The sequence below is a fragment of the Oncorhynchus nerka genome, linkage group LG27 (genome assembly GCF_034236695.1).
Source record: "Oncorhynchus nerka isolate Pitt River linkage group LG27, Oner_Uvic_2.0, whole genome shotgun sequence".
NCBI lineage: Eukaryota > Metazoa > Chordata > Actinopteri > Salmoniformes > Salmonidae > Oncorhynchus > Oncorhynchus nerka.
The window spans coordinates 59,875,947-59,895,149 of NC_088422.1; the positions used below are offsets into that span (position 1 = coordinate 59,875,947).

Consider the following 19,203-nt stretch of genomic DNA (forward strand, 5'->3'; position numbering starts at 1 on the left):
GCTCGAGACCTCCTTAGTTGTCGTGTACCAGCTGATATTTACAAAAATACATAATCCGCCGTCCCTTGTCTTAACAGTCTGGGCTTCAACTGCTGTTAGTCATTAACTAGCTAACTACGGTGCTCGTCTAGATACTGTAGTTTGTAATGTTTTCCACGTATGATTCTAAGTGTGATTTTCCAAAGATGATTTATCAGAGTTTCTAAACCCTGAAATTATTAGAAATGTTTAGCTTATTGAGTGCCATCTGCTTTCAAATGTAACTAACATTTGTCATAAAACATGTAAGGGTTGTTTGATCATGCATTATATTTCTGGTGTATAGGCCTAGTACATGTGAAATCCACTCTTTAAGATCTACTTTCTTTCAATCAGTCAAGTGCAGCCAGTGCACTACAGATGGTATCTTTAGTTATAGCTCCCCTCTTCCTCTGAGAATAGGTAGTTTGTGATATATTTATTTTCCTCAATCTAGCAATCATCCGTTGTAGATAATTCTGCCATGAGGTTTTTGGGCATTGTAGACAATGATGCATGGAAATACAGTAAGACGGTGGCTAATTAGAATTTTTTGGAATATAAAACGAAATGGGTTGAATAGAGCATAAGGGCAGATAACTTCCCAGATGAAACATAATCAAATGTAATGTGCAGTAGGGGCCCTTTTTAATTGCAAATACATTCATAAAAAATCCTACAATGTGATTGTCTGGATGTTTTTTCTCATTTTGTCTGTCATAGTTGAAGTGCACCTATGATGAAAATTACAGTCCTCTCTCATCTTTTTAAGTGGGAGAACTTGCACAATTGGTGGCTGACTAAATACTTTTTTGCCCCACTGTATGCACCTGACTATGTACAAAACCTGCATGAGTCTAGGCCCCTTCTCCCCCATCTGACATGAGCCATGGTGGGTCTGTCAGAAATGAATGGAACAAGTGCCCCTCTACATGTAATTTTCTCCAACACTTCAGTGACGTTATAAATTATGCTCTCTTAATGACTTAAATAAGAGCAGATGGCAGACAGCGTACCATATGTAAAGTCCATCATACTGTAGTTCTGTATGGCTGCATTGTTGACCACATACCGTATAGGCAAATTGCAACTGTGTGTAAGTACAAATTGTAACATTTAAGCTAACCAAGCTAAATTTGCCACATTACGAAGAGGGTCATTTCTTTCACATTCGTGAAAATGTTAGTTGCTCAGCAAACTTGATGTATTCCTGTAAGAAGGGAAAGTGCAGCCTTGAAAGAGGTTTAGCCCATTACCATGGCGCAGCAGATAAAAACATTAAGCACTTAATCCCTCACACTGCAGTTTCAGTAATTTTTTGATAAAATTGTGTCATGTAAGCGTAGCTAATTATGGCAAACTCGATCGGTTTTTAATCTACTTTGCTTTTTGAACACCTTGAAAGTAGAAGAAACACTCAGTATAAACAGCCATTGTCTCTGGTCTTTATCATTAGTTTATTTTGCAGTCAAGTCAATACAGCAACTTGTTTTTGTCTCACAAGCCTGAGGCCTTTATCTCCATTTCAAATTAACTGTGAAAAAATGATTGCGGTTGCAGACAGTTGCAGTTTGTAAGTGGCCTAGACTTTGACTTGGGGAGTGACTCGCACACATTCTGCCACAGACAGAAAATGTGTCAATTGTGTAATAATTTGAGGCATTTTAACGTAGCATAAGGGCAGTTTCTATTGATGTTGCTGCCTCTGGGTCAGTTACTTCAGACATTTTACTATGTACTGACTGATGGAAGTTTGTTCTGAAATCAAATTAGAACCAGTAAATGCGTTTGCATATATGATTTAGGCCTATACCTCATAATTCATTAGGACCTTGCAATTGGCGATATTGCAGTATTATGAATGCATTTATCATATATTTTACAGCATTTTAGAGCAGTTCTTTGCCTCTTAGGTTTAGACAATCTTATGAATAGTATTTGTACGAGATTGCCCATTTTGGTATAACAGCGTACAGACGCCAGTACCCTTTTTTGATGATTATTAAATGGTTTTAGTCTACTATAGTTTTTCACCAGCACCCTTTTGATTTGCCATTAGTCCCACACGGACATAAGTGCACCTGATCAGGATTCCATTATCATCAGCCACGTTTATGTGCGTCCTATTGTAGCGAGGTTCTTATGTACCACAGGAGACCCAAGAAATGAAGAGCGACACCACGGCTGTCTTTTAGGCTTTTATGTTGATCTGCAATAGTATTGTGAAAAGACAGGACAGGAACACATCAGTCTCCAATGCACCATCTGACAAGTTGTTCTTTCTCTCTGTGTTTTCTCGGACTCACACAATCACACTCATACATAAAGCCATAATGTATACTATAAAATAATAACCAGTCCTTAATACAAAGAATGTATCATCTTAATTCTTAGACAATAGAACCATACCTGCAATAGTATTGTGAAAAGACAGGACAGGAACACATCAGTCTCCAATGCACCATCTGACAAGTTGTTCTACACAGGAGCATGAAGAAAGGTAAAACACATATCCTGTTTCACATCTCCAATACATAGCTAGGTGCTTTCAGTGTTGACTACCAAAATAGAACAACTCATGTACAAAAACAAGTTACAACGTGAAATCGCCTCTATTTCATTCAGACCGTTGAGGACCAAACTACCAATCTCCCATAATGCAACGCCAGCACCGGTCGGCAGTTCAGCTTAACCGTCTACATCACAGAAAGGCATGCTAGCTAGCAACAGCAGCACTTTTAGCACTCTGTAAACTATATTAATAACAACAATAAAACTCTCAAAGTTACATGTTTCAATAGTCTCACACTCCCTTATAACAATATCTACAGCATTAACCTTGGGATGTTTAATTGATTTCACGTTATGGACTACAAAGGAGTAATCTGCAACACCTACCTTTCTCTCTCTGTGTTTTCTCGGACTGAGGAGAACGGGAGCTACGGGTAGTACCAGGGTGTTAGTAGGTGACACAAGCACCCAGATGAAATAAAATATATTTAATTAAACAAAACCCGAAGATGTTATCATTCAGCTACTGTAGCTTTCTACCTAACATCAACAGGCAGCACCAGTAGCGCAACAATTAAAAATAGACACCAAAAGAAAAGTTCCTGGCGATCATAGCGATCTGACTCCCCCCTTCTGTCTGAACTTGGAAAATTCCTATTCGCGGGCTTTGGCCACTGACCCTCAACCTGGTTGTTCTGTTCTGCGTTGTGTACTATTCTAATAATTTGAAGTTTGATGGAATAACCATTTTAAATCTACTACACTATTAACATAACACTCCAGGAAAGCGTCAACATAATGGCCTTAAAAAATATTTACAAAACAGCGTTTACTGAGAATGACTGGGCAGACAGGAAAAAGCGTGGACCTGGACCACTGCTGTTATCCCTAATGTTGGATGACCGCTCAACAGAGGCTTGACTGAATTACAAAACTGTATAATAGAAAACACTTTTTCCCCCCATAACCTAAGTACATTTTATAGAAATTAAGTGACTCGTGCTGTTTTTTTGTTTTTGCTCAACGGGATAAAGCTACATGATGACCTTCTGTTCTCTTCTCCTAGGTGCGGTTATCGGTGACGGTCAGTCAGCTGTGGCCAGTAACATCGCCAACACCACCTACCGCCTCCAGTGGTGGGACTTCACCAAGTTTGATCTACCTGAAATCAGCAACTGTGAGTGGACCAACATTGTTGAACTTATCAATTTGTTGGGATGGAATGAGAAACTTAGGCCTACTCATACAGATCTGCCCTGCCTTTTTCCATCTTTCATTCCTCTGTGGGAATTGTTTCAGATCCAAGCCTAGCACAATTCTAGGATGCCTTCTCTCTCTCTATCTTGCCTGCCGCTGGTCTTAATGGTCCGGTTCATTTCACAGTAGTCTCCCTGCAGGACCATGCTGAGTGCATTCTACTTTAGTATTTTGAGATTCAGTGGCTCTGTTTATCATCAGGCTCACATAGTGTCGTGGTCTGGTTGTTACTCTGCTTCAGGCCAAGTTATTCCTGACGTCAGGTCACAGGACAGAGAACAGAGCCCCGCTGCTTAGAGCACCACCTCTAAATACAAAACCCACTGGTTTATTCTGCTCTAATCCATTCAGTGCCCAACCAAGCACTACTGGGTGTAGTTTTCTTGAAACATATACTGTGTTTGACAAACTGTTCTTATAGAGGTTGTAATATGATATGTAATAGTGTCTATTTAAATAAAATAATTTGTCCAGTGACTGTTACTGTAATGTACACATAGCGGTTCAGTACATCATTATACCCAGCACCTACAATAGACATTGGGGAAGGACATTATCCTCAAACTACGCCATGACTTTTATAGAGGATTTCACATTTCTGTGCGTACCTGAAGGTCAGTAACTTTTGAGTGTTGGGTAGTCGTCCAAACTTGAGCAATGTCAAAAGATTGTTATTTTGGGGGTAAAACTCATTCCAGAATATAGGAAGCAGAAGCCTATGGTATTCCCTAGACCAGGGATCAAAATGTTGCCGCGGGATGTTTTTTGTTGTTGTTGAGAGTCAGAGGGCCAGAACTTAATTACAAATAATTTGTAGACTGAAAATTGACCACAAGAAGCCCAAACGGATATTATATTTGACTAAATAGTCATAATAATTTCAAACCTTGCTTACAGCGATCACATATACAGTGCCTTCAGACAGTATTCATACCCCTTCACTTATTCCACATTTTGTTACAGCCTGAATTCAAAATTGATTAAATATATATTTGTATCACCCATCTACACATAATACCCCATAATAACAAAGTGAAAACATATTTTTAGAAATGTTTGCAAATGTATTGAAAATTAAATACAGATATCGAATGTACATAAGTATTCAAACCACTGAGTCAATACTTTGCTGAAGCACATTTTGGCAGCTATTACAGCTGGGGGTCTTTCTGGGTAAATCTCAAATTGTGCAACATTTGCCCATTTGTATTCTTCAAGCTCTGTCAAATTTGCTTATTGGTCATTTTCAAGCAAATTTAAGTCAAAATTGTAACTAGGCCACTCAGGAACATTCACTGTCTTCTTGGTAAGCAACTCCAGTGTAGATTTGGTTTTAGGTTATTGTCCTGCTGAAAGGTGAATTTATCTCCCAGTGTCTGGTGGAAAGAAGAATGAATCAGGGTTTCTTCAATGATTTTGCCTTTGCTTAGCTCCACTCCATTTCTTTCTTATCCTGAAAAACTCCCCTTGGCCTTAATGATGACAAGCATACCCATAACAGCCACCACTATGATTGAAAATATGGAGAGTGGTACTCTGTAATGTATTGTATTGGATATGCCCCAAACAACTTTTTGTCATGAATACTAAATGTTAATTGCTTTGCCACATTTTTTTACAGTATTACTTTAGTGCCTTGTGGCAAACAGGATGCATGTTTTGACATATTTTTATTCTGCACAGGCTTCTTTCTTCGCTCTGTCAATTAGGTTAGTGTTGTAGAGTAACTACAATGTTGTTGATCCATCCTCAGTTTTCTCCTATCACAGCCATTAACTCTCGAACTGTTTTAATGTCACCATTGGTCTCATGGTGAAATCCCTGAGCGGTTTATTTCGGCTTGCCATAACAAAGGGGTTGAATAGTTATTGACTCAAGACATGTCAGCTTTTCATTTTTCAACAAACACATTTTTTTGTAAGAATGTTAAAGAACATAATTCTACTTTGATATTATGGGGTATTGTGACAAAGGCCAGTATCAAAAAATATAAATGTAATACATTTTTAAATTCAGGCTGTAAAACAACAAACTGGAAAAAGTCAAGGAGTGTGAATACCTTCTGAAGGCAAGTCTTTGAATGAATGTGCTTGAGTGGCCCAGCCAGAGCCCGGACTTGAACCTGATCGAACATCTCTGGAGGGAACTGAAAATAGCTGTGTGACAACGCTCCCCATCCAAGCTGACAGAGCGTGGGAGGAACTCACCAAATACAGGTGTGCCAAGCTTGTAGTGGCATACCCAAAAATACTTCAGGCTGTAATCGCTGCCAAATGTGCTTCAACAAATTAAAGGATATGATTACTTTGGTACGTTTTTCTTATTTCTTTTTTTATATACAGTGGGGGGGGGAGTATTTAGTCAGCCACCAATTGTGCAATTTCTCCCACTTAAAAATATGAGAGGCCTGTAATTTTCATCATAGGTACACTTCAACTATGATAGACAAAATGAGGGAAAAAAATCCAGAAAATCACATTGTAGTATGTATTTTTTACTGAATTTTATTTGCAAATTATGCTGGAAAATAAGTATTTGGTCACCTACAAACCAGCAAGATTTCTGGCTCTTACAGACCTGTAACTTCTTCTTTAAGAGGCTCCTCTGTCCTCCGCTCGTCACCTGTATTAAATGGCACCTATTTGAACTTGTTATCAGTATAAAAGACACCTGTCCACAACCTCACACAGTCACACTCCAAACTCCACTATGGCCAAGACCAAATAGCTGTCAAAGGACACCAGAAACTAAATTGTAGACCTGCACCAGGCTGGGAAGACTGAATCTGTAATAGTTAAGCAGCTTGATTTGAAGAAATCAACTGTGGGAGCAATTATTAGGAAATGGAAGACATACAAGACCACTGATAATCTCCCTCGATCTGGGGCTCCACGCAAGATCTCACCCCGTGGAGTCAAAATGATCACAAGAACAGTGAGCAAAAATCTCAGAACCACACGGGGGGACCTAGTGAATGACCTGCAGAGAGCTGGGACCAAAGTAACAAAGCCTACCATCAGTAACACACTACGCCGCCAGGGACTCAAATCCTGCAGTACCAGACGTGTCCTCCTACTTAAGCCAGTACATGTCCAGGCCCGTCTGAAGTTTGCTAGAGAGCATTTGGATGATCCAGAAGAAGATTGGGTCAGATGAAACCAAAATATAACTTTTTGGTTAAAACTCAACTCGTTGTGTTTGGAGGACAAAAAATGCTGAGTTGCATCCAAAGAACACCATACCTACTGTGAAGCATGGGGGTGGAAACATCATGCTTTGGGGCTGTTTTTCTGCAAAGGGACCAGGACGACTGATCCGTGTAAAGGAAAGAATGAATGGGGCCATGTATCGTGATATTTTCTAGAGGAGATCTGCATGGAGGAATGGGCCAAAATACCAGCAACAGTGTGTGAAAACCTTGTGAAGACTTATATAAAACTTTTGACCTCTGTCATTGCCAACAAAGGGTATATAACAAAGTATAGAGAAACTTTTGTTATTGACCAAATACTTATTTTCCACCATATTTTGCAAATAAATTCATTAAAAATGTGATTTTATGGATTTTTTTTTTCTCATTTTGTCTGTCATAGTTGAAGTGTACCTATGATGAAAATTACAGGCCTCATCTTTTTAAGTGGGAGAACTTTTGCACAATTGGTGGCTGACTAAATACTTTTTTGCCCCACTGTATATTTACATTTGCAAAAAAACTGTTTTTGCATTGTCTTTGGGGGGGACTATGTAATCCATTTTGGAATAAGGCTGTAACATAACAAAATGCGGAAAAAGTCAAGGGGTCTGAATACTTTCCGAATGCACTGGATCCCTCGCGTGGAAATACTTTGGAATACATTTCCTAAATGAAATCACTTGGAGCTGATTTGCTGGTGTTCTTATTGTTTTTATGTCCAAAAAAAAAAAAAATATATATTATATAATGTTTTACTCAGAAAACCAAATAAAATCCCTGCCCTAGGCATTATTTTATTTTTTGCCCAGCAATGTACCTCAGGTTGGTGAGATGTGACTCACCTACTCTAAACAACGTGATTTTTAGCTCCGCTGTGTGGGTTTGTATAGCGATGTCGGAGGGCTTGCAACTCTTATCTCCATTTACCAATGATTTGAATTGACAAAGTAAACAGTTTTGGGTTCTATGCTCGTTAATCAATATCTGGTGTTTTTGTTTGAGCATTTTGAGCCTGCAAAGTCTGTTATTGAGTTTTTATATCAAATCAAATTTGATATCTCAAAGTGCTGTACAAGCAAGCAATGCAGGTGTAGAAGCACGGTGGCTCGGAAAAACTCCCTAGAAAAGCCAAAACCTAGGAAGAAACCTAGAGAGGAACCAGGCTATGAGGGGTGGCCAGTCCTCTTCTGACTGTGCCGGGTGGAGATTATAACAGAACATGGCCAAGATGTTCAAATGTTCATAAAAATAATAATAATCACAGTAGTTGTCGAGGGTGCAGCAAGTCAGCACCTCAGGAGTAAATGTCAGTTGGCTTTTCATAGCCGATCATTAAGAGTATCTCTACCACTCCTGCTGTCTCTAGAGAGTTGAAAACAGCAGGTCTGGGACAGGTAGCACGTCCGGTGTACAGGTCAGGGTTCCATAGCCGCAGGCAGAACAGTTGAAACTGGAGCAGCAGCACGGCCAGGTGGACTGGGGACAGCAAGGAGTCATGGTCCTAGGGCTCAGGTCCTCTGAGAGAGAGAGAGAAAAAAAAAAGGAAAGAGAGAATTAGAGAGAGCATACTTAAATTCACACAGGACACCAGATAAGACAGGAGAAGTACTCCAGATATAACAAACTGACCCTAGCCCCCCGACACATAAACTACTGCAGCATGAATACTGTAGGCTGAGACAGGAGGGGTCAGGAGACAATGTGGCCCCATCCGATGATACCCCCGGACAGGGCCAAACAGGAAGGATATAACCCCACCCACTTTGCCAAAGCACAGCCCCCACACCACTAGAGGGTTATCTTCAACCACCAACTTGACCGTAGGGGGTGCAGCATGATCATTGAGGGCGTGTAGGGACCAAGTGAAATAAATACATATTAGCAACAGTGATGAATGTCATTGGAGTTGGGGCAGAGTTAAAGTCCGTGGCTGTGGGGGGGGGGGAGATTGGGTAGGGGGGGATTGGGTAGTGGTAGCTATTCTGCAGCCTGATGGTCTGAGGGTAGAAACTATTTGCCAGTTTTCCGGTTTTTGCCATGATGCTTCTGTACTGCCTGCGTCTGAGTGATTTGAAGCGGGGAGAACAGGGCGTGGCTGGGGTCCCTAATCTTCTTGGCCTTCCTGTGACACCTGGTGTTATAGGGTTCCTGTAGGGCAGGCGGTGTGCACCCAATGGTGCTTTTGGCTGCACGTATCACCCTCTGAAGCGCCCTGCGGTCCACGGCAGTGATGCAGCCCGAAAGTATATTCTCGATGGTGCTCCTGTAGAACACTGTGAGAACCCTCGGGGACAGGCCAAATTTCTTCAGCATCCTGAGGTTGAAGAGTCGCTGTCGTGCCTTCTTCACCACGGTGTCCGTCTCGTTAGACCATTTCAGCTTCTCTGAGATGTTTTAAGCCAAGAAATTTGAAGTTATTTACTTTCTCCACGGCAGCCTCATTGATGAAGATGGGGGCATGTCCAGCCTGGGTCCTCCTGAAGTCCACAGTCAGCTCGTTTGTTTTGCTGGTGTTGAGGGAGAGGTTGTTTTCCTGGCACCACGTCTTCAGGTGCCTACCACCTTCCTGACGGCTGTTTCGTCGTTGTTAGTAATCAGGCCTACTACTGTTGTCGTCAGCGAACTTCATGATGGAATTGAAACTAAGAGGCAACGCAGTTGTGGGAAAACAGGAGGGGACTGAGGACGAACCCTTGTGTTGAGAATCCATGTCAAAGAGGTCATGTTGCCTGTCTTCACCACCTGGGGGCGGCCTGTCAGGAAGGTCAGGACCCAGTTGCATAGGGAGGAGCTCAGACCCAGGGCCGTGAGCCATGTAATGAACTTATAGGCCACTGTGGTATTGACATCTGTTCTGAAAAGCTATTTTTAATACTGGTACGATATAGAACTCAAGTAAGGATGCCCTGAGTTGAAGTCAACAGTTCTGACCTATGTATTTCTAATAATAGCTCAACACCTACAGTACATTCAGAAAGTATTCAGACCCTTTGACTTTTTACACATTTTGTTATGTTACAGCCTTATTCTATAATGGATTAAATTACTTTTTTTATCAAACTATACACAATAAAAAAAAACATTTAAAAAAAAATTGCGAATGTATTAAAAATAAAACACCTTATTTACATAAGTATTCAGACCCTTTGTCAGATCCAACCTGACAGAGCTTGAGAGATTTGCAGAGAACAATGAGAGAAACTCCCCAAACACTGGTGTGCCAAGCTTGTAGCGTCATACCCAAGAAGACTGGAGGCTGTAATCACTGCCAAAGGTTCTTCAACAAAGTACAGAGTAAAGGGTCTGAATACTTGTGTAAATGTAAGATTTTTTTTTATGTATTAGAAAAAATGTCTAAACCTGCTCTGCCATTATGGGGTAGTTTGTTTAGATTGAGGATTTATTTCATTTTTAAAATACATTTTAGAATAAGGCTGTAATGTAACCACAAAATATGGCAAAAGTGAATGGGTCTGATGGAAAAAACACAAGGTACATCTCTGGAATGAATGTAAATTATTTAAAAATAATAATAACTTTGCCTCCTGATACGAACTTCATTTCAGAACTCTAGCACAGCAGATGTTCCTCCTCTCTGTGAGAGTAAGTTGTGAACAGTGTGATGTGTCTAGCTCTCCACTAAGCTCCACAGACAGACTTGGCTATGGGCCCTCTCCGGAATGCTGCTCATATATAATTGATGTGGGTGGTGCCTTTAACAATGAACTGTAACAGCTGTTTAGGAAAGAGGAAGAGATGCGTTATCCGGGGTGGGTGGGTGGGTGTGTGGAGTGAAGTGGAGCTTCTCAGCAATGATTAAAAGCAGAGGGTCTGAAATACAATCGCAAACAATGCAAATGACTCTCCCCATCGTGATCTTGAAGTTCATGCCAAATGCAGACTGACTGATATGCTAATGCACATATTCAGCGAGACTTATTGCAAAAAGAAAGCTGTGCAATTAAAAACAGTGTGGGATGTTTCAATTTAAAATCCTTTGTATTTGAACTTAACTCTACCATAATCTTATTTGTCACATGTGCCGAATACAACCGGTGTAGACCTTACAGTGAAATGCTTACTTACAAGCCGTTAACCAACAATGCAGTTTTAAGAAAACACACAAACACAAAAAATATATAAATGAGAATAACAAGTAATTAAGGAGCATCAGTAAATAACAATAGCGGGGCTATATACAGGGGAACCGTTACAGAGTCAATGTGCGGGGGCACTGGTGTCGAGGTAATTATGTACATGCAGGGAGAGTTATTAAAGTGACTATGCATATATAATTACAGAGTAGTATCAGCGTGGGGGGAGGGTGCGTGCGTGCGTGCAAATTGTCTTTGTAGCCATTTATTAGCTGTTCAGGACTCTTATGGCTTGGGGGTATAAGCTGGTTAGAAGCCTCTTGGTCCGAGACTTGGCGCTCCAGTACCGCTTGCCGTGCGGTAGCAGAGAGAACAGTCTATGACTAGGGTGGCTGGAGTCTTTGACAATTTTTAGGACCTTCCTCTGACACCGCCTGGTACAGAGATCCTGGATGGCAGGAAGCTTGGCCCAAGCAGTTTCTATACCAGGCGGTGATGCAACCAGGATGCCAAATCTTTTCAGTCTCCTGAGGGGTATAGGTTTTGTCGTGCCCTCTTCACGACTGTCTTGGTGTAATTGGACCATGTTAGTTTGCTGCTCCATTACAGCCCTGGCGATGAGAAGGGGGGGCGTGCTCGGTCCTCCTTTTCCTGTAGTCCACAATCCTTTGTCTTGATCACATTGAGGGAGAGTTTGTTGTCCTTGCACCACACGGTCAGGTCTCTGACCTCCTCCCTATAGGCTGTCTCATCGTTGTCGGTGATCAGGCCTACCACTGTTGTGTCATCGGCAAACTTAATGATGGTGTTGGAGTCGTGCCTGGCCTTGCAGTCATGAGTGAACAGAGATTACAGGAGGGGACCGAGCATGCACCCCTGAGGGGCCCCATGTTGAGGATCAGTGTGGAGGATGTGTTATTACCTACCCTTACCACCTGGGGGCGGCCCGTCAGGAAGTCCAGGTTCCAGTTGCAGAGGTAGTCCCAGGGTCCTTAGCTTAGTGATGAGCTTTGAGGGCACTATGGTGTTGAATGCTGAGTTGTAATTAATGAATAGCATTCTCACATAGTTGTTCCTTTTGTCCAGGTGTGAAATGGCTGTGTGGAATGCAGTATAGGGATTGCATCATCTGTGGATCTGTTAGGGTGGTATGCAAATTGGAGGGGGTCTAGGGTTTCTGGGGTAAAGGTGGTGTGAGGCATGACCAGCATTTTAAAGCACTTCATGGCTACAGACATGAGTGCTACAGGTCGGTAGTCATTTAGGCAGGTTATCTTAGTGTTCTTCGGCACCGGGACTATGGTGGTCTGCTTGAAATATGTTGGTATTACAGACTCAAACAGGGAGAGTTTGAAAATGTCAGTGAAGACACTTTCCAGTTGGTCAGTGCATGCTCAGAGTACACGTCCTGGTAATCCGTCTGGCCCTGCAGCCTTGTGAATGTTGACCTGTGTAAATGTCTTACTCACATCGGCTGCGGAGAGTGTGATCACGCAGTCGTCAGGAACAGCTGATGCTCTCATGCATGTTTCAGTGTTACTTGCCTCGAAGCGAGCATAGAAGTAATTTAGCTCGTCTGGTATGCTTGTGTCACTGGGCAGCTCTCGGCTGTGCTTCCCTTTGTAGTCTAATAGTTTGCAAACCCTGCCACATCTGACGAGTGTCAGAGCCGGTGTAGTTTGATTCGATCTTATTCCTGTATTGACACTTTGCTTGTTTGATGGTTTGTTGGAGGGCATTGCGGGATTTCTTATAAGCTTCTGGGTTAGAGTCCCGCTCCTTGAAAGCGTCACCTCTACCCTTTTAGCTCAGTGCGAATGTTGCCTGTAATCCATAGCTTCTGGTTGGGGTATGTACGGGCGGACGGTCACTGAGTCTGCTAGCAAACCAGTCCTGTAGTTTAGATTCTGACCACTTTTTTATATAGATTGAGTCACTGATGCTTCCTGCTTTAATTTTTGCTTGTAAGCAGGAATCAAGAGGATAGAGTTATAGTCAGATTTGCCAAATGGAGGGTGAGTTTTGTATGCGTCTCTGTGTGTGGAGTAAAGGTGGTCTAGAATGTTTTCCCTCTGGTTGCACATTTAACATGCTGATAGAAATTAGGTAAAACTGATTGAAGTTTCCCTGCATTAAAGTCCCCAGCCACTAGGAGCTCCACCTCTGGATGAGCGTTTTCCTGTTTGCTTTTGCCGGAATACAGCTCCTTATGTGCGGTTTTAGTGCCAGCATTGGTCTGTGGTGGTATGTAAACAGCTACGAAAAATACAGAAAGGTAGATAGTGTGGTCTACAGCTTATCATGAGATACTTTACCTCAGATGAGCAAAACCTCGAGACTTCCTTAGATATTGTGCACCAGCTATTGTTTACATATATGCATTGGCCCCCGCCCCGTGTCTTACCAGAGGCTGCTGTTCTATCCTGCCGACAGTGTATAACCCACCAGCTATATGTTAATGTCGTCGGTCAGCCACGACTTGGTGAAACATAAGACATTACAGTTTTTAATGTCCCGTTTGTAGGATATACATGCTTTCAGTTCGTCCCATTTATTTTCCAGCGAATGAACGTTAGCTAGCAGGATGGAAGGCAAGGGCAGATTAGCCACTTGTCGCTTGATCCTCACAAGGCATCCTCATCTCTTTCCACGAAACTTACGTTTCCTTTTCCAGCGAATCACAGGGTTTTGGGCCTGGTCGGGTGTCTGTAGTATATCCCTCGCGTCCGACTCAATGAAGAACAACTTCTCGTCCAATTTGAGGTGAGTAATCTCAGTTCTGATGTCCAGAAACTCTTTTCGGTCATAAGACGGTAGCAGCAACATTATGTACAAAATATGTCATGAACAACGTGAAAAAAAGAACAAAATAGCCTGTTTGGTTAAGAGCCGATATGACGGCAGCCATTCCCTCCAGCGCCATTTTTTTCTCCAGGTGTTGCTGCATTATTTAGTCATAATCATATCCTAGATCTTTATTTACTTGGGCAACCAGTAGCAGACCTGCCAACATGCACGCATTTTGCGTATCAACTACGCAATACTCTGTCCATTTACGCAGGTACGAGATCCGAGTTAAAAGTACGCAGATATTAATAGGGCCTGATCTGAAATTATGTATGCCCTGCAAAGAAAGGCTAAAACACCATATTATTCTAGCTAACAGTGTTCTGATTCCCTTTGCGGTAGCCAATTTAAGCTTTGTGTAGCCAGTTTGCGGTCTCTGTCGATGCGATCATTTGTTTTTGTGTTTTCAAAATGATTTTGCTTTGATTATGAATTATGAACCGTGTCTAAAAACCATCAGACTCACAAACAGAGAACGTGGTGGGGCAAGAAACCCCCAATTCGGCTTGTGCTACATCTCCAATTTGCCACGTGCTTCTGGTACTACTGGCATGATACAGGGTTTGCAGGTGTGTAATAGTTTTAAGTGTTTAGGTAGGCTATTGGTTCTCGACCAACCCATTAGTACATCTGCAGCAGCAGGGGTTATTAGTGTGTGATGCATTGGCATGCACATCAGGGTTTCCGCCAGGAAAATCTGGCACTGGACAACGTGACCGGCAAGATTTTAATTTACCTGACATCCATATGCATTGGGTGTGTAATGCATTAGTGTGTCCACCCACTGTTCTCCAAATCGCATGTGGATTATTGTAATTAATTTGAACAGAATAGAAATTAGCCTGTTAAATTGTAACAAAATAAAGTGACTTTATTTAAGTGGGCGACTTTAACCTCCCCACGTCTACCTTTGACTCATTCCTCTCTGCCTCCTTCTTTCCACTCCTCTCCTCTTTTGACCTCACCCTCTCACCTTCCCCCTCTACTCACAAGGCAGGCAATACGCTCGACCTCATCTTTACTAGATGCTGTTCTTCCACTAACCTCACTGCAACTCCCCTCCAAGTCTCCGACCACTACCTTGTATCCTTTTCCCTCTTGCTCTCATCCAACACTTCCCACACTGCCCCTACTCGGATGGTATCGCGCCGTCCCAATCATCGCTCTCTCTCCCCCGCTACTCTCTCCTCTTCCATCCTATCATCTCTTCCCTCTGCTCAAACCTTCTCCAACCTATCTCCTGATTCTGCCTCCTCAACCCTCCTCTCCTCCCTTTCTGCATCCCTTGATTCTCTATGTCCCCTATCCTCCAGGCCGGCTCGGTCCTCCCCTCCTGCTCCGTGGCTCGACGACTCATTGCGAGCTCACAGAACAGGGCTCCGGGCAGCCGAGCGGAAATGGAGGAAAACTCGCCTCCCTGCGGACCTGGCATCCTTTCACTCCCTCCTCTCTACATTTTCCTCTTCTGTCTCTGCTGCTAAAGCCACTTTCTACCACTCTAAAGTCCAAGCATCTGCCTCTAACCCTAGGAAGTTCTTTGCCACCTTCTCCTCCCTCCTGAATCCTCCTCCCCCTCCTCCCTCTCTGCAGATGACTTCGTCAACCATTTTGAAAAGAAGGTCGACGACATCCGATCCTCGTTTGCTAAGTCAAACGACACCGCTGGTTCTGCTCACACTGCCCTACCCTGTGCTCTGACCTCTTTCTCCTCTCTCTCTCAGATGAAATCTCGCGTCTTGTGACGGCCGGCCGCCCAACAACCTGCCCGCTTGACCCTATTCCCTCCTCTCTTCTCCAGACCATTTCCGGAGACCTTCTCCCTTACCTCACCTCGCTCATCAACTCATCCCTGACCGCTGGCTACGTCCCTTCTGTCTTCAAGAGAGCGAGAGTTGCACCCCTTCTGAAAAAACCTACACTCGATCCCTCCGTTGTCAACAACTGCAGACCAGTATCCCTTCTTTCTTTTCTCTCCAAAACTCTTGAACGTGCCGTCCTTGGCCAGCTCTCCCGCTATCTCTCTCAGAATGACCTTCTTGATCCAAATCAGTCAGGTTTCAAGACTAGTCATTCAACTGAGACTGCTCTTCTCTGTATCACGGAGGCCCTCCGCACTGCTAAAGCTAACTCTCTCTCCTCTGCTCTCATCCTTCTAGACCTATCGGCTGCCTTCGATACTGTGAACCATCAGATCCTCCTCTCCACCCTCTCCGAGTTGGGCATCTCCGGCGCGGCCCATGCTTGGATTGCGTCCTACCTGACAGGTCGCTCCTACCAGGTGGCGTGGCGAGAATCTGTCTCCTCACCACGCGCTCTCACCACTGGCGTCCCCCAGGGCTCTGTTCTAGGCCCTCTCCTATTCTCGCTATACACCAAGTCACTTGGCTCTGTCATAACCTCACATGGTCTCTCCTATCATTGCTATGCAGACGACACACAATTAATCTTATCCTTTCCCCTTCTGATGACCAGGTGGCGAATCGCATCTCTGCATGTCTGGCAGACATATCAGTGTGGATGACGGATCACCACCTCAAGCTGAACCTCGGCAAGACGGAGCTGCTCTTCCTCCCGGGAAGGACTGCCCGTTCCATGATCTCGCCATCACGGTTGACAACTCCATCGTGTCCTCCTCCCAGAGCGCTAAGAACCTTGGCGTGATCCTGGACAACACCCTGTCGTTCTCAACTAACATCAAGGCGGTGGCCCGTTCTTGTAGGTTCATGCTCTACAACATCCGCAGAGTACGACCCTGCCTCACACAGGAAGCAGCGCAGGTCCTAATCCAGGCACTTGTCATCTCCCGTCTGGATTACTGCAACTCGCTGTTGGCTGGGCTCCCTGCCTGTGCCATTAAACCCCTACAACTCATCCAGAACGCCGCAGCCCGTCTGGTGTTCAACCTTCCCAAGTTCTCTCACGTCACCCCGCTCCTCCGCTCTCTCCACTGGCTTCCAGTTGAAGCTCGCATCCGCTACAAGACCATGGTGCTTGCCTACGGAGCTGTGAGGGGAACGGCACCTCAGTACCTCCAGGCTCTGATCAGGCCCTACACCCAAACAAGGGCACTGCGTTCACCCACCTCTGGCCTGCTCGCCTCCCTACCACTGAGGAAGTACAGTTCCCGCGCAGCCCAGTCAAAACTGTTCGCTGCTCTGGCCCCCCAATGGTGGAACAAACTCCCTCACGACGCCAGGACAGCGGAGTCAATCACCACCTTCCGGAGACACCTGAAACCCCACCTCTTTCAGGAATACCTAGGATAGGATAAAGTAATCCTTCTCACCCCCCTTAAAAGATTTAGATGCACTATTGTAAAGTGGCTGTTCCACTGGATGTCTTAAGGTGAACGCACCAATTTGTAAGTCGCTCTGGATAAGAGCGTCTGCTAAATGACTTAAATGTAAATGTAAAGTATAACGATGTTCTTATACCAACAAGACAGGTTTTTATTGAAAAGCAAAACAATGCCTGTTGCATCTGCATCCCTGCTGCAAATCATAATTGAATATAATTTATACTTTATCAGGCTCCCGAGTGGTGCAGCAGTCTTAAGGCACAGCATCTCAGTGCTAGAGGTGTCATTACAGACACCCTGGTTCAAATCCAGGCTGTATCATAACAGGCCGTGATTGGGAGTCCCATAGGGCGCCGCACAATTGGCCCAGCATTGAACGGGTTTTCCGGTGTAGGCCGTCATTGTAAATAAGAATTTGTTCTTAACTGACTTGCCTAGTTAAAGAAAGGTTACGTTTAGAAATGTTTTATGGAAAATAAAAAAAACATTTGGCCTAGAAGAACAAGTCACCTACACAGTAATAAAACACATCTTCAAAATATATTTGTTTAATATAATTTGCGAATTATATTTCCTATAGGCTATTTGTATGAACATTTTAATAAATAACAAAAAACAGCTGTTTTCAAATACAATCTAGACCTCTAATACAATCCAGGCCCAATAAATAACACAAAAAAATGGCTGTCTATGAACACCAGGGCCAGCCGGTCAATGGCTAGAAGCGATCCAGCTTTTGTCAAATAAACGTCAGATTTGACTTTTCGTTGCTGGTTAGGAGAATTTAACCTGGAAAATTAGGTTAAGGTTAGGAAAAGGTTTAGGGTTAGGATTATCTACACTCAACAAAAATATAAACACAATATGTAAAGTGTTGGCCCCATGTTTCATGAGCTGAAATAAGAAATCCCAGAAACGTTCCATAAGCACAAAAAGTATATTTCCGCTCAAATTTTGTGCACAAATTTGTTTAAATCCCTGTTAGTGAGCGTTTCTCCTTTGCTAATATAATCCATTCACGTGACGGGTGTCGTATATCAAGAAGTTTATTAAACAACATGCTCATTAAACAGTTGCACCTTGTGCTGGGGACAATAAAATGTGCAGTTTTGTCACACAACACAATGCCACAGATGTATCAAGTTTGAGGGAGTGTGCTATTGGCATGCTGACTGCAGGAATGACCACCATAACTGTTGCCAGAGAATTGAATGTTCATTTCTCTACCATAAGCCGCTTCAACATTGTTTTAGATTATTTTTGAAGTGCATCCATCCGGCCTCACAACTGCAGACCATGTGTATGGTGTCGTGTGGGCGAGCGGTTTGCCGAGTTCTGAATAGAGTGCCCCATGGTAGCATTGGGGTTATGGTATGGGCAGGTATAAGCTACGGACAACAAACACAATTGCATTTTATCATGGTAATTTGAATGCACAGAGATACCGTGATAGGATCCTGAGGCCCGTTGCTGTGCCATTCATCAGCTGCCATCCTCATGTTTCAGCATGATAATGCACTGCCCCATGCCCCAAGGTTCTGTACACAATTCCTAGAAGCTGAAAATGTCCCAGTTCTTCCATGGCCTGAATACTCACCAGACATGTCACCCATTGAGCATGTTTGAGATGATCTGGATTGACATGTACAACAGCGTGTTCCAGTTCCCGCCAATATCCAGCAACTTCGCACAGACGTTGAAGAGGAAAGGGACAACATTTCACAGGCCACAATCTACAGCCTGATCAACTCTATACAAGGGAGATGTGTAGCGCTGCATGAAGCAAATGGTGGTCACCAGATGCTGACAGATTTTCTGGTGTCTGTGACAAACAGATGCATATCTGTATTCCCAGCCATGTGAAATCCATAGATTAGGGCCTAATTCATTTGTAAATTTACTGATTTCTTTATTTGAACTGTAACTCAGTAAAATCTTTGTAATTCTTGCATGTTGTGTTTATATTTTTGTTCAGTATAACATGC

At 43.3% G+C, this 19,203-nt stretch overlaps 1 protein-coding gene across 2 annotated transcripts in view; it reads left to right on the forward strand.

Moving 5' to 3' along the window:
* LOC115112072 (activating molecule in BECN1-regulated autophagy protein 1A-like) overlaps positions 1 to 19,203 on the forward strand; it is a 145,192-nt gene that overhangs the window by 38,214 nt on the left and 87,775 nt on the right. For both annotated transcript variants that reach the window (XM_065011844.1, XM_029638818.2), the window contains exon 12: positions 3,596 to 3,706. In XM_065011844.1, the coding sequence (XP_064867916.1) occupies positions 3,596 to 3,706 (111 nt within the window). The remainder of the gene's footprint in view (positions 1 to 3,595; positions 3,707 to 19,203) is intronic.